We start from the raw sequence: 13,913 nt of genomic DNA, 5'->3' as shown, positions 1-13,913 counted from the left end.
CTCCTGAGTAGCTGGGATTACAGGCGTGCACCACCAAGCCCGGCTAATTTTTGTATTTTTAGTAGAGACAGGTTTCACCATGTTGGTCAGACTGTCCTCAAACTCCTGACCACATGTTCTGCTTGCCTCAGCCTCCCAAAGTGCTGGGATTACAGGCGTAAACCACCACACCCGGCCTCTTATTTACTACTTTTTATTTCATTCAATTGTCCTCATAAAGACAAAATGCCTTAAATAGAACTTGCATTTTTATTTCTAGAAAAATATTTAAGTGCCTTCTGTCTTCCCACAGCCACATCAACAACTGTGAGGCTATCACAGGAGGAGGAAGCTTGTTTTTCACATCTTATTCTGTAGTATAGTCAAGGTCAAAACCTGTCCCAAAGATTGAAGCAAGAGAGTGTACCTGGGCAAATTGAACTTGTTTTGAGGGGTGCTGTACACATCTATAAGCTTAGAAAAAGAAAATGTTATGAAGAATAAATAATTGGAAAGAAGTTGGGTCTTAAAATCTTAGAGATGAAGAGAGTCAGAAAGACAGGAGGGGTAGAGGCAAGTCAGAGGGCACAGGCTTCCAGAAACACACAGGATTCTGCTTCTAAGTAGTGATGACAGCTGCATTTGGAAGGGTTTATAAGAGCAGCTGAAGAAAGTCCTTGAAGATATGACTCGAAAGTCTGCATCTGACCCAAGAAGCATCATCCATCTAGGGTCCCGCATTTTTATGATGGGAGTAGAGAGCTACTCTGCGTGTTTGTCCCTTATCCTGATTTGTTGAGTGCCTTTACTGCAAATGAAATCTCCCTAAGATTCACTTTGCTTTATTCTTTGCTGTGTCTTCTCTCAAACAGGCTGTTGACTATATTCTTGCTCATTTAGACACACTATTAAAGCTTCCACAAACATGCCAACAGTTACTAGGACAGTTAGATAAGTATATATTTGGCAAAATGCCTGAATAAGCTTCTAAGGAAGTCTTCTAGTTGGAATTAAGTACTCAGACACCTAGGAGAATATTATGTGGGCTTTACTGAGATGTGTGCCAAATTGTGTAGGCTGTGACTAAGTGCTTCTTAAAAAATTGTTTATCTGGCTATAAGATGGCCAAGTCTTCAAATGACAAGTATCAAATTTCAGAAAATTTCTTAAAATTGCTATATACTGATTGAAGCAGTATTATACTGGAAAGATATAATTTACTGGCTTTTCACAAGTGTTTATTTCATTGCTTTTAATTAGTTCCTGTTACAGATCTTGAACCTGGTACTCTCAGAACTGAAGCTCCAAAAACCATGGGTAATGAGAATGTGTGTCCTTCAAATAGTGCTCTTCCTGCTTATTGTCATACCACTGTAGTCAGTTTCTTCTACATCGTAAGACCATTCTGTCATTCTTTGTCATCATTCCATTATAGTCTTTATCTTGAAATTATGCTAGACTCTATGTCAAATTATCAGTTGAATTTGAGAGAACTGTGCATGAACTAATATCAGGACATCAAACTGCTTTTAACTGTTCAACGTTATGTCATGCGATCATGTGCATTTGTTTCGACGGCATTGACCATTTTAAGTTGCATTTCAAACATGAATCTCCAGCTATCCCTTATTTATGCTGCTTATTCCTCATCAATTATAGGGAAGCACAGTGTTTCTTTGCTCATATTGTTTTTTATTATATTAGGATCTGTGTAACATTTATTTTTTTGTTTCAAGGAATGATGTTTATAGTAAATTCTCAAATTGTAAAATGTACCTAAGTCTTGAAAGTTTTAATGATAGGCTTCCATAATAGGATAGACTGACTATTCATCTCTATTAAGGTTTAACAGTTTCTTAACTTTTACTGAATCAAGGAATACTTTGAGATTTTGATGAGCACAGTTTATTAATTACATGGTGTTCTTTATGCTTTCATACATATGAACTCTTTATTGTACCCGTAGTTATTTAAACAGTAGATAACAAGACATTTATCCCAACTTCTATAGAAGTGCAAATAGACTGATAAATGCCTTTTTCAGTAAAGTTAGAAAAGCATATATTATGCAAATGTGTAAAAAGCTTGTCCAACAATCTTCCACTAATATGTAGCAAGAATCAGATAATCAAACATCTAGGAGAATGTCTTGTTGACCACATAGTGATATTAAACTGAGTGCAATGCTATCTTGCAAGTCTATCTTATGAGACTAATGAGTGCCTGACCATGGTTTGGCCAAATCTGCAAAAAACAAGTCTTACTTTTCTCTCAGTTCTGAAGGTTAAAAATTGACGTGTGAAATTAATATTCAAGTTAAATCTCTTTGCTTTATTTTATTATTTTTGTCTAGTTGTTACTACAGTCCTTGAACCTGACACTTTTAGAACCAAGGTTCCAGAAACAACATTAGGTAATGATATTCTGTATTCCTGAATAATTTTTCCCTGCTTATTTTCAAATCCGTTCCATCATTATCATAATCACATTGTCATCAGCTTTGTAGGACTATCTTGTCATCCTCTGCTGTCCTTCAACTTTATATTGTCCTTCAACTTTATATTAGAGTATTAATGATCCTTAGAAGTTACCTATTATTTTCAAAAGCTATGCATGGACCTAGTTCAGAGTCTACCATGTAATCTTATTTGAATTTGTGTCATCTGCTTTTGTCTAAACAGCATTCATGTCTAAAGCTAAATTTCAAACACAGTTGCTGGTGGCTATATCTTATCTAAACTGACTAAACTCTAACAGTTCTTATGGTATCATGGATTCTTTGGCATACTCAAAAGATTTAGTGTGAGCCTAAGACTCTATCATCCAGAGTTTGGCTCTAGTGTTTTTGAAGTTAAAGATGTATGAGTCTCTTCACTTTTCAACTTGATTTTATACATAAGTTTCCTGTCTCAAGAATCTTTCAGTGATTAAAAAAATTAACAAAATAGAAAATATTTTAATCTTAAAAGACATATGACTTACATCTCAAGGAAATATGACATACCTTTAAAAACCTAAAGTTTGTCTCCAAAGCCACCTGCACTAGAGTAATCCAAAGTTTCTTCCTTCAGCTCCTAAAACACAACGGACACGTCGTCCCCGTCCCAGACCCAAAACTACATCAAGTCCTGAAGTACCTCAGAACAAATCGGGTAAATGTATGAATCCTTGGTTTAAGGAGCCAAGGAACCTGAACCCTGGTGGGCTGTCCCAATGAAGTCCTAACGAAATGCCTATGACAGGAAGTAACAGTCATCATGTTTTCTAAGAATCAAATTATTTGACATGGTAGCAGCTGCTTCTCATACAGAGCCGTCCAGGAGAACATGGCTTGGGGACACTTGTGTGCCTGATCTCCTAAATGACTTGGTTTGGATGACGTTTTTGGTCCCTCTTTAAAGATGTGTTTACAGCGAGATTAGCGTACTCATGGCTATTTATTGCTATATCTGCATTGAAACATGTGATCCATTTGTTATAGACATGGTTACATAAACAGGCATTTTTTTCAACTTCCAAGAAAAGCAACAAGTTACTTTCATATATATTTCTCTATATATTTTCATATCTGTTGCCTAAACAAATTTCCAAAGCAAACATCCATACTACTTAAAAAACCAAATACCTAGGAAAACCTCATGTGGATAATATCAATATATGTAGCAGAGTTCAAAGATTGTAACTACCTTCTGTGATGAATTGTTCTAGCTAGTGTGGCCAAATCTTCCAAAAGCAACTATATGCTTCCTATCAATTCCAAAGTTTTTAAAAAAATTGTGTATAATTTGAAACTCATGTTTGAAAATAAAAATTGAGGTTTTTCTTTTTTAATGTTGCTTTTGGTTAGTTTCTGTTACAGGCTTTGAACCTGTTGTTCATAGTACTGATGCTACAGGAACAACATTTGGTAATGATTTTTGTGACTTGCATTAAATGCTTTTTATCGCTGTTTAAAAACCTACTTGAGCACCATCACGGCCAGAGTTGCTTCTGCTTCCTAAGACGCTGTTATTCCATTCTACACTTCATTTTAAAATAGTCAGCAGTCTTGGTGTTACCTGTTTTTCGCAGATGTCCCTGGACCCAGTGAAGGACAGCTGTCCATCGTGAAATTCTCTTTAAAATTGCACCATATGATTCAGTGTTAAATCTGAGGTCCAAATTGGTATTTAGTATTTATAGACCTAAATACTCTTCCATTTGGTATTTAGATCTATAAAGCAACAATTAAGTACCATGAACTCCCTTTGAGTAACTTAGTTTCTATAAAACCTGTGTCTTAGTCTCATTATTTTCTTCCTATTTTAAGGAATAAGGTGTCCCTATTACATTAAAATAGCTTTTCCCTGAAAGTTCCAGGCTCCTCAATCACTGATGAGCTTGACCACTCTTCTTCATCACAGTTTAGCAATGGCTCTTAATCTTTGCTAAGTAGGAATCCCTCTGAATATCTACACATGTTCAATATTTATTCCTTTAATCACTTCATATGTGATATTTGAACTTCATACTAAGGGTCTCTAAGGGAACCCTTAGTGAGCAGAAACAAAGTAGTAATTTTTTTTAATTTAGGAAATAAACTCAAGAAAATCTAACCTGTTTTAGAAAACATAGGTCTACATACAATGCTTTCAATGCTCTCTAGACCTACAAACACTATAGCAACCCAAGATCATCATCTTTTAGTTTCAAAAACAGAAAGGAGGATGAATAGGGGTTATTCCATCCCTCAGACCTTAAACTCCCTAAAGCCTCTCAGTTGAAATAACAAAAATCTATGGTTTAGGTTTTAGAAGGTTTAAGGAGTCCCTCTAGCCCATTGCACTTGAATCACAGGTATCAAAATAAGCTTGAATATCTTCCCATTTCTGTGCCTTCAAAGAGAAAAGGCACTTATAGTGGTCAACAGCTTGACAATTACAGGACTCATTATTAGATTGATAGCTGAGGGAGATCTATCCAGTGGCTAAATTCATCGTGTGCCCTGCATAAGGACTGTATCTAACAAAGGATGGATCTTACACAGTTCTTGTTCCATTTCATTCATCTCTTTCTCAATGGTGCTGCTACTTTTGCTTAAGAAAACAATCACTTCCTCATTCTTTGTGTACCCAGCACCATATTAACAATTGAATGGGGTGGAATAAGGAGCAGAGGTAGAAACCGAAAGAAAAGACAGATTTTCCGTCTTACAGTACAAAGTAATTGTGAAGAAACCCTAAGGTTTTCTTAGATACAGTTTTCTAGATATAGAGCAATTTCCTCCTATGAGAACTGCTTGTTTGAGTAGTAAAAACAGACAATATTTACAGGAGTCAAGGAACGATGTGGGCTGATGACAGAGAGTAGTTGGGCTTTGAAATAATTATAGGATTTGGATTATAGGGTGGAAGGGTGGGAACAGCACAAAATAAGTGTCAATACTTGTTAAGGGTGGCTAAGGGGATGGTGAAACTAAAATATAGAACAAAGCGCTCCTAGATGATATTCAACATTTTGTTAATGTTACTATCATGAAATCAGTTACAGGCAGTTCTTAGCTCTTGTGGGAACTGAGATTCAGATACAATAGTCCATGAGAACTTAATTTTCCAAATAGGCTCCTGCTTTTTCAGAGGGATATTTTGAATCAGGAGTCAGCAATTTTTTTTTCTGTGAAAAGTTAAACAATAACTATTTTAGAATTTGTGGGCCATTCGGTTTCTGTTACAGCTACTCAATTCTGCTGTTTTAGCTGGAAGGCAACCAAAGCTGATACATGAATATGCCCTGAACAATTTTAGTTCATTATATGGCTGTCTTCCAATAAAACTTTATTTGAACTTCATACCATTTTCACGTGTCATGAAATATCACTTTTCGTTTTTTCCCATCACTTAAAAAAAAATGTGAGAACCATTATTGGCCCACAAGCCAGGCAGAGGGCTAGACTTGGAAGGGCTATAGTTTGCTGACATCTGCTTTAAACAGGGCACATTCTGTATGGCTCTCTGTAACCTCATGATTTTCAGGGTCTGTGTGTGTTAGTCACTGCTACCTTTGTCTAAAACTTCCTATGAAATAAATAAAATTACTTTTACAATTGAGACCCTCTTCTTTCAGCTCCCACTGACCTGCAAACTCTTATTTTGAAACCGGTGACATCACCAAGCCTAGAAATGACAGAAAGTCAACCTGGTAAATAGATTGTTTTATCTGTCTGGGTATACTGTGTGCTTTAAGAGGCACACTGTAATTCTCTAAGTTCTATTTCCAAAGATAAAAAATGAAAAAGGAATACACATTAATTGTAAATATTGCACAATTTTGTGATTGCATATTGTTAGTAATACATGAATATTACTACTTGAATGTATAAAAATACTTTTCATTGCATTTGTATCATTCTAGAAAATAATCACATATCTGATTAAGTGGTTGACAAACCACTTAGAAAAACTGATTTTATTATTTATCCTTATTTTTTCAACAGTTACAAGTTTGTCGCTTTCTTTAATAGTAAATTAAATTTGTGCTAAAAGAACACTAGTTCAAATGTGACCATCAAGGAAGGAGAAATTTCTCACTTCAGTAAAAATAATAAAATTTCCTCATAAACAATGTGTACCCTTTAAAACATACTGCCCTTCAAGCTTGTAAATAGGCCAGGCATAGTGACTCACACCTGCAATCCCAACACTTCGGTAGGCCAAGGCTGGTGGGTTGCTTGAGCTCAGAATTTTATGACCAGCCTTGGCAAAACCTCAACTCTACAAAAAATACAAAAATTAGCTGGGCATGGTGGTACACGCCTGTAGTCCCAGCTACTTAGGAGGGTGAGGTGGGAAGACCATTGAGCCCAGGAGGTCAAGACTGCAGTGAGCCATGTTCATGCCATCCTACCCATCTGGCTGATAAAGCCAGACCCGGTCTGGGGAAAAAAATGGATGCAAATTTTAAAAATCAGTATTAGCAATGTTGTTGCTACTTCCTGACATTTATTTTAAAACACTGGATCCCTATATTTTTCTAGTATAGGACTGTAATTTCTTTCCATCTCTTCTGAGTATCTTTTAATTAGATAAATGACATTTTGGTACTCATGTTGAATGTACAAAGTAGGTTGCTAATGGTAACCTACAGTAGTTATAATGTTGTGAATTCAGTTCAGTTATGAGAGCTTCCCTTAGTGTTAATAATGTTGTTATCCTAACATTGAACACTTACAGGATGCAAAGCACTTTTGTAAGTACTTACAACCTATCCTTTATCAATTGTACCATTTTCTGTTTTTTACTAGTTTCTGATGTTCTGGAATCGGTTACATTTAGTACTGAGTCACCAAAGGAGACTATAGGTAAAAATGTTCCCCAATGGGAAGTCAAGCATATGTGCTTTTCCATCTCATTGCAAAGTCATCTCTGGACGTCCTCATGCTTTGTGACATTTCATAGCCACCTGCTCCTCCCAGCTTGGCTGTGCTCATCCAATGGGTCTTGAATGTCATTGTATACAGCACATTGTATTCACATCTGCTGTATTGCTATGCAAGTTTCATAATTTCCTTATTCTCACTCAAAGTGAAAAATTTAACCTTTTCTGATTGCTCTTTCAATATGAATATGTACATATATGCACAACCTATTTTTCATTTTCACATCACTTTTAGGATTCATCCCATGCTTTTGCTCTCCAAGTACTCATTCTATGTGTGTTTCTAACTGGAATTCTTATACAAAAAAAAAAAAATGAAAGTGGAATTATCTGCTTTGTTCCAGGTAGAATTGCTGTCGAGTCTCCCATACATTGTGTATGGGGTGTGCGTGTTTCCCACATAGCGCACTGCCTTCTTTTCCTGCTTTCATTCTGCCCTCCTAAATTGTGGTCATCTTCATAATCTACCTAAATGTTAATTATTCTCAAGAGTGTATCTGCTTAAGATAGCTCAATTCTTTTTCAAATTAAATGCAGGGTTCTATTACAGCATGCTTTGGGCTGCCCACCACTAACCAGCCATTCCCGTTTCTTCCCTAGCACCAGCCAAAACAGACTATGTATATCCCACTGCCAAAGCACCACTCTGGCCAGAGGAGCCAAAGACTGAAGGTAGCAAAGGTTTTAATGCTTGGATTCATTTTTTCTACACATTTTAAATTAACATCAGTTACATCCATGGAATATGATACTGATTCACAATTAAACAGATTTGAAGAGCTATAGCTTCCAACGTTCTTGAATTCTTAAGGTGATAATTGACTCTCTCTGAATACAGAAATAAATTCCTGTTTCTCTGCTGAAGTCTAAAGGTTGAGGTATAATAACATTGGAAACCCAGTTAATGACAATTAAAACATAAATATTAATTGGTGAATTAGTATTATAGAATAGGATTTTTCTCCTAATTCTTTTTTCCTGTCTAAATCCATTGTCCTGTCTGTAAAATTATGATGCAAATTCTTAATAAAGTTTGATATTCACAAAAATACTTCACTATAGCTTAATATCTTAGTTTCTAAAATTTTTCTCCTTGGTTTTGGCACAGTTGTGGAATCTGTTACATATGTGTCTGAGCCACCTGAGACCACACTAGGTAATAACCTCGGTAGCCCAACGCTGTGTGCTTTCTGTCCTCATTGCCACCATCGCCTGAGAACCTCCGGGTCTATCTCATTGTGAATTCATGTTACACCGTCACTCTTCACCATGGCAGTTGCTTTTCTTTCAAGGTGCTCCTATCCATAACCATTGTCCAAAAATGTCTTTCCTCCCATTCAGTTGTGTAACAAGACTTTGCTTTTTTTCTCTTCATAAGTCAGCAGAACTGTTGAATCTAAATTTTTTTTTTTCCTAACACTGTACATCCTGCCAGCTTGGCATTGTGTCGAATGTTTCAGATAATGCTTTTTCGGTGTGATGATCCATTTATACTTTCTGACCTAGCAACATACTTTCCATTAACACTCATCCCATCACATTTATTTACATATGTGGTTTTCTTCTCCATTCTTTAAGTGAAAGTCAGTGCTGCTTAAATGACTCAAACTATAATATTTTTAAAATTCTTTTTCCCTTCATGATTCCTATTGAATATATCTTTCTGGCATTGTTGAGGAGGTAGAGTTCTAATGTGAAATGAGAATTTTAGAAGTACTTTGTAAGCTGCATCTGCAACCATTTTTTTTTAACTAAATGCATTATGAAGGAGTAGGAATGCTGTTTTGCTGCAGACTTGCAATTTTCTTTATTTTAAAAAATGTATTTGTTACCATCCTGCCTGTTATCTGTACTCAAGGTCTGTCGAGTGCTATAGTAACCCGCGTACTTTCCTTCAATTACCATAGAAACGTCGCCTCTGCCTTCTCAATCTATAACCCTACCCAGCCCAGATGAGCCTCAGACTGAACCCGGTAAATACGTTATTTTGTATGTCATATATGAGGTGAGTGTTTACAGAATGTCAGCATGGTCACCTCAAGACATCAGAGGCCCTGACTTTATCATTCTGCCCACAGACTTTGATGGGTAATCCTATCTGTCTGATGTCCCGCTGTCGTTGATAATTACTCAAACGGCAGTGTTGTTCTTTAGGACATGGTTGAAAAATACCTCTCAGTTACTCTGCAAGTGTTTAATTCAGGGAATCGGAATGCTTCTGGGAAGAACATTTATATTCTGTTCCATTTTAAAATATGTATATTCTGATTTTAATTCCAATTCATCTCAACTAGTTTTACAAGTTCTCTGATCATGTAAAAAGTATTTTAAGCTTTCTGATTTGAGTTTGACTTTCAAAGAAACCTCCAGAAACAGGTTTGACTGCAATCCACATAAAAGGGGGTGTACTGGCCAGTCACCTTGTAGCTATTCAGATACCTTACTTCTTTCCACTCCTTTCTGCAGTGCTTTGGCCATTTCACTGCACACAAATAAGAAAAAACAAAATCAAAACAATTACTTTGGCTTATCACAAAACCTTTGTGATAAGCCAAAGTGGAGTTTGAAATGAATGAAAAATAATCAACATGAATAACTAAATATGCCTCTTATTTAAAAAAATCCTCTTAATAGCTATAGGTTTCAATGTAATAGAAGGTTATAAATAAGCCCAAACTTCTGTTTCGATTGTCAGTAAATTATTTTTATATTACTCTGTTTCAAAGGGAGATACGGATTTCAAGTTTACTCACTGTCTGCTGAATATCCTACTAGATGTTGCCTATGAACCCTACAGTTTTTTAACAAAAAAGAAAACCTACATTGACTAAAATAATGAAATCTGACAGTTATACCTAACTTTTCCAAATTTTGTTCTTAATAACTATAATAATATTATTGGAATGTCTCATTGTAAATACTGCTATTAGTGATTCTTATCTCATTCTGTATCGTTTTTCATGGAATTGCTTCATGACATGCCTAACCTTCAGATGGTCTTTCTTATCCTCTGGGGAAAGTAAGAGGCATATCAGTTAGAACCTTAGCAAGTAGGGTAGTTGAGAATCAGAAAATCACAAACTGTGAGAAACTCTAGAATGACAGAATTTTAAGATTGGAAGGGTTCTTAAAAATTGTGTAACTTTTGGTGAAGAACCTGAGACCATAGATCCAATGATTAGCAAAGGGAGCTCTAAACCCCCAGGTTCCAGGCTTCTAAACCAGATCATCTCCAACATTTATCAGTATTCATCTCTCTACAGGCAAGAAGATTCCACTGAAACCATTGTATACCTTGTGTTTTTTCATTTAGTATCAGGAAGAAGATTCTGCAGACTCCTTCAGAAACTTCTGGTGTCAAATAACTCTTAACTTTCAGCAAGTTTTTCTTAAGGTGTCTGAAGCTACATGACATTGACCATGTTTCTTCTTACCTTTCTTTATCCCAAACACATTTTAGTTCAACCAGATGAGGTGTTTCCACAAGCTGCAACCTTGCATCTGATAATCCCTTTCCTTCAGCAGGATAGATTTTTCATTTTTTTGGTGAAGAAAAAATTGGTTTTTACACTGATTGTCCTAGAATTTCTTTAGGATTTGCTCAGCAAAGGAATAACTCTCTATAGAAAATATCCTTGATGTTCAATTTATCTTCCCTCTTTTCCCCTATATAACCAATAAAAGTGCGTTTTGTTTAGTAACATTAATTTTCCATTAGCACTTGCTATTAAAATACGTTGTATATTTGGACTATAACTTGTTAACTTTGTTTTTTATTTAGAAAACATGTATTTGCATTTAAAAGAGTACAACTAAATATTCTGATAAAATTATATGAACTTACAATAAGGATGAATTCTTGTTGTTATGAATTTATTTTCAAACCATTTAAAAGGTATTTGATGTCAGTATTTCTGAAATCCCAAGTTTCATTTTGCCAGCTGAACATCTTAGATATCATTTAATGTGACTTTTTGTTTTGTTTTCTGTTACATAAAAAAGTTGCCTTCCTACACTTTACAGATCTTTAGGAGCCTTAATCGTTGGGTATTTAGGTCTTCAGCCATTCGGTAAACATCTCTGAGCTTCTAGAGGCTTAGGTACTGTCATTCTTGAAGGGCTCAAGATTTCCGAACCTATATCCTTTCTTTTAGCTCCCAAGCAGACACCACGTGCTCCTCCTAAGCCAAAAACATCGCCACGCCCAAGAATTCCACAAACACAACCAGGTAAAGATATATTTTACATTTTAGCTTGAAAAGTTTGAGGTTAGTGGGCTTATTCTAGCAAATTGTTCATTAATAGTTATGATAGCAGATTGAGTCTTTAACATTTGCAAAGCAAGTCTTCCTCTGTAACCTAATAAACATTTAAATTTCTTTTTGGACTTACTAAAAAAGTACATCATTGGAAGAGCTTATTCCACAAAACTTCCCTTAATGTTGTGTTATTGAAGATGAGGTGGACATGAATGGCATTGCTTAGAAAGAGTAGCCTGCCTACTTCCTTTTCCTTCTCCGGCCTGAGACTACACTCCTATCCCTTCCACTATTCCTGAATGTGCTTCCTTCTGTCAATCATCTAATTTGACATTTTCCTCAATACATGGCCTGACTACAAGAAATGTGTGAGGTGTACCCACCCAGGATACCGGGAAAGGAACCTTTGCTACCACTGATCTGGTCTGGGGAAAGGAAAATGTTTAGCACCGTCACATCATGCTTGATCCAGGTGGTGATTCTCGATTCCCACCACAAATATTTTACTCATACCTTAGAATCTCTGCCATTAGGTACTGTCATTGTTGTTTTTCTGCAGGGGAAAAGAAAACCCCTGTAGTTTTAGGTGTGGTCTCTAATATCAATTGAGGGAAATTTTACCCATCATTAAATTTTTTCTATGATTTTAAATCTGCCTTATTTAGCATAATTTAAAATATGTTCTAATTGCTAAAACTTAGTTATGAAAATAATTTATTCTGATAATAAATATATGAAGGTACCAAGGCAGCATTCCTCCAAAATAATATGAAATTTTAAATAATACATTTGAAACATTAACATACTAAAAGTCTGAGAAAATAATGATTAGTGAATAATAATGAATATGAATAAAAACATCAAAGTTTTAAGAATATGCCAAATTATTAAAGTATATTAAATTTGTTATAATAGGAAACTAAAATCTAACTTTAAAAAAGACAAAATTATTTGAGAAGAAGCTCTCAGCTTTGGATTTGAATATAAAGCATAGAACAAAAGTTGAAAACAAATGGGAAGAAGAAAGCATGAAAACCTGAATGTTCAACTATAAAAGATGAAAAATAAATACTAAAAATTAAAATGCTCAGGCATGAATCATGGTCAGTACAAAATTTTTAAGGTAAAGGAGATATGAAGTAATAGGACAAAATTATTTGCAATTTTATCTTTTTGAGATGCACTTTATACTTTTTATTAAAATGCAGTTTAGTAAATCAGGAGCTTGCTCTAATTTTCCATTATTATACTATATTCTAAGTTTCAAATTTATTTCATTTTGACTTAGACTTTTAGCCAACCTTTCTTGACAAGACAGGCTCTTCAGAGATTCACGTGCTCAGTGAGTTCCACTCTCTTAACTCTGAAACCATGGAGTGGCTGCCAGACTGTAGTGAGAGAGCCTTCTGATGTCCCGATTGAAGCAACTTCCAGTCCATCAGCATCTCTTGTGGAAAGTAGCTGCAAACCAGACACTTCTGGCTTTGTCAGTGCTACTTAATGTAAGGGAACAATTTGGAAAACTGGTCGTGAAAAACAAAACGCATTCTACTTATTCTTTTTCAAAGTGGGTAGAATTGAGACCTCCTTATCCCACAAGAATGTGACTCGTGTAATAGGTTCCAGCAGTATCCTGGATTTTGATAGTTTTTCAAGGAAGTGTGTATATGTACACGTATATATCACAAAATATTTTAAAGACAAATAGTCAAATTCTAATACTTCTTCCCTTACCCTTGGCTAGTTCCTGCAAATTTCAAAAAGTCATTTGGACAGGAGAGTGTCCTGTTTGTATGCATGATCAATACAAACTATTGTTGTTGGGCTATAATATCATCTATCAATAGTATTTACAACTTAAAGTGCAACAGATTTTGTTTACCACCTTTCACATAATAAGATTCTGTAATTTGGGCATGTCACCTTTATTGTTAGTGTTACTGAAAGTGTGTTTATAAATTGGCAATGTTTAAATCTATATTTGGCATTCAAAGGCAAAAAGAGATCTAAAATCTGAAAAAAAGTATAAGGAATATTTGATAAGTCAATAAAATTTGATTTCTTAGATCCCAGTGTTTACAGGTAATAGCAACATTATTGTTAATTGGATGCCTAGAATTTCTTATAACCATCAAAATTATGGGTGCTCCTAGATTTTGCATGGGCAAACAATGTGAAAATCAGAATATACTCAGATTCTTCAAAACCAAATTTGTAAAGCTCCTTGAGACGTGGAAAAAAATTATAATAGTGTAATTTTCA

The 13,913-nt window shown here is 35.3% G+C and overlaps 1 protein-coding gene across 16 annotated transcripts in view; it reads left to right on the top strand.

The window, feature by feature from the left end:
* Positions 1-13,913, top strand: part of ABI3BP (ABI family member 3 binding protein) — a 262,565-nt gene that overhangs the window by 179,738 nt on the left and 68,914 nt on the right. For 10 of the 16 annotated variants that reach the window (XM_025377133.1, XM_025377132.1, XM_025377134.1 and 7 more), the window contains 10 exons: positions 1,240-1,296; positions 2,333-2,392; positions 3,051-3,131; positions 3,827-3,886; positions 6,082-6,156; positions 7,259-7,315; positions 7,993-8,064; positions 8,501-8,548; positions 9,300-9,365; positions 11,547-11,621. In XM_025377133.1, coding sequence (XP_025232918.1) covers positions 1,240-1,296; positions 2,333-2,392; positions 3,051-3,131; positions 3,827-3,886; positions 6,082-6,156; positions 7,259-7,315; positions 7,993-8,064; positions 8,501-8,548; positions 9,300-9,365; positions 11,547-11,621 — 651 coding nt within the window. The remainder of the gene's footprint in view (positions 1-1,239; positions 1,297-2,332; positions 2,393-3,050; positions 3,132-3,826; positions 3,887-6,081; positions 6,157-7,258; positions 7,316-7,992; positions 8,065-8,500; positions 8,549-9,299; positions 9,366-11,546; positions 11,622-13,913) is intronic. The other 6 variants (XM_025377138.1, XM_025377139.1, XM_025377137.1 and 3 more) reach the window with 2 other exon arrangements.

Source organism: Theropithecus gelada, chromosome 2, assembly GCF_003255815.1.
Source record: "Theropithecus gelada isolate Dixy chromosome 2, Tgel_1.0, whole genome shotgun sequence".
NCBI classification, from domain to species: domain Eukaryota; kingdom Metazoa; phylum Chordata; class Mammalia; order Primates; family Cercopithecidae; genus Theropithecus; species Theropithecus gelada.
The sequence above is the reverse complement of the archived record's forward strand: the minus strand, read 5'-3'. Positions and strand labels throughout refer to the sequence as shown.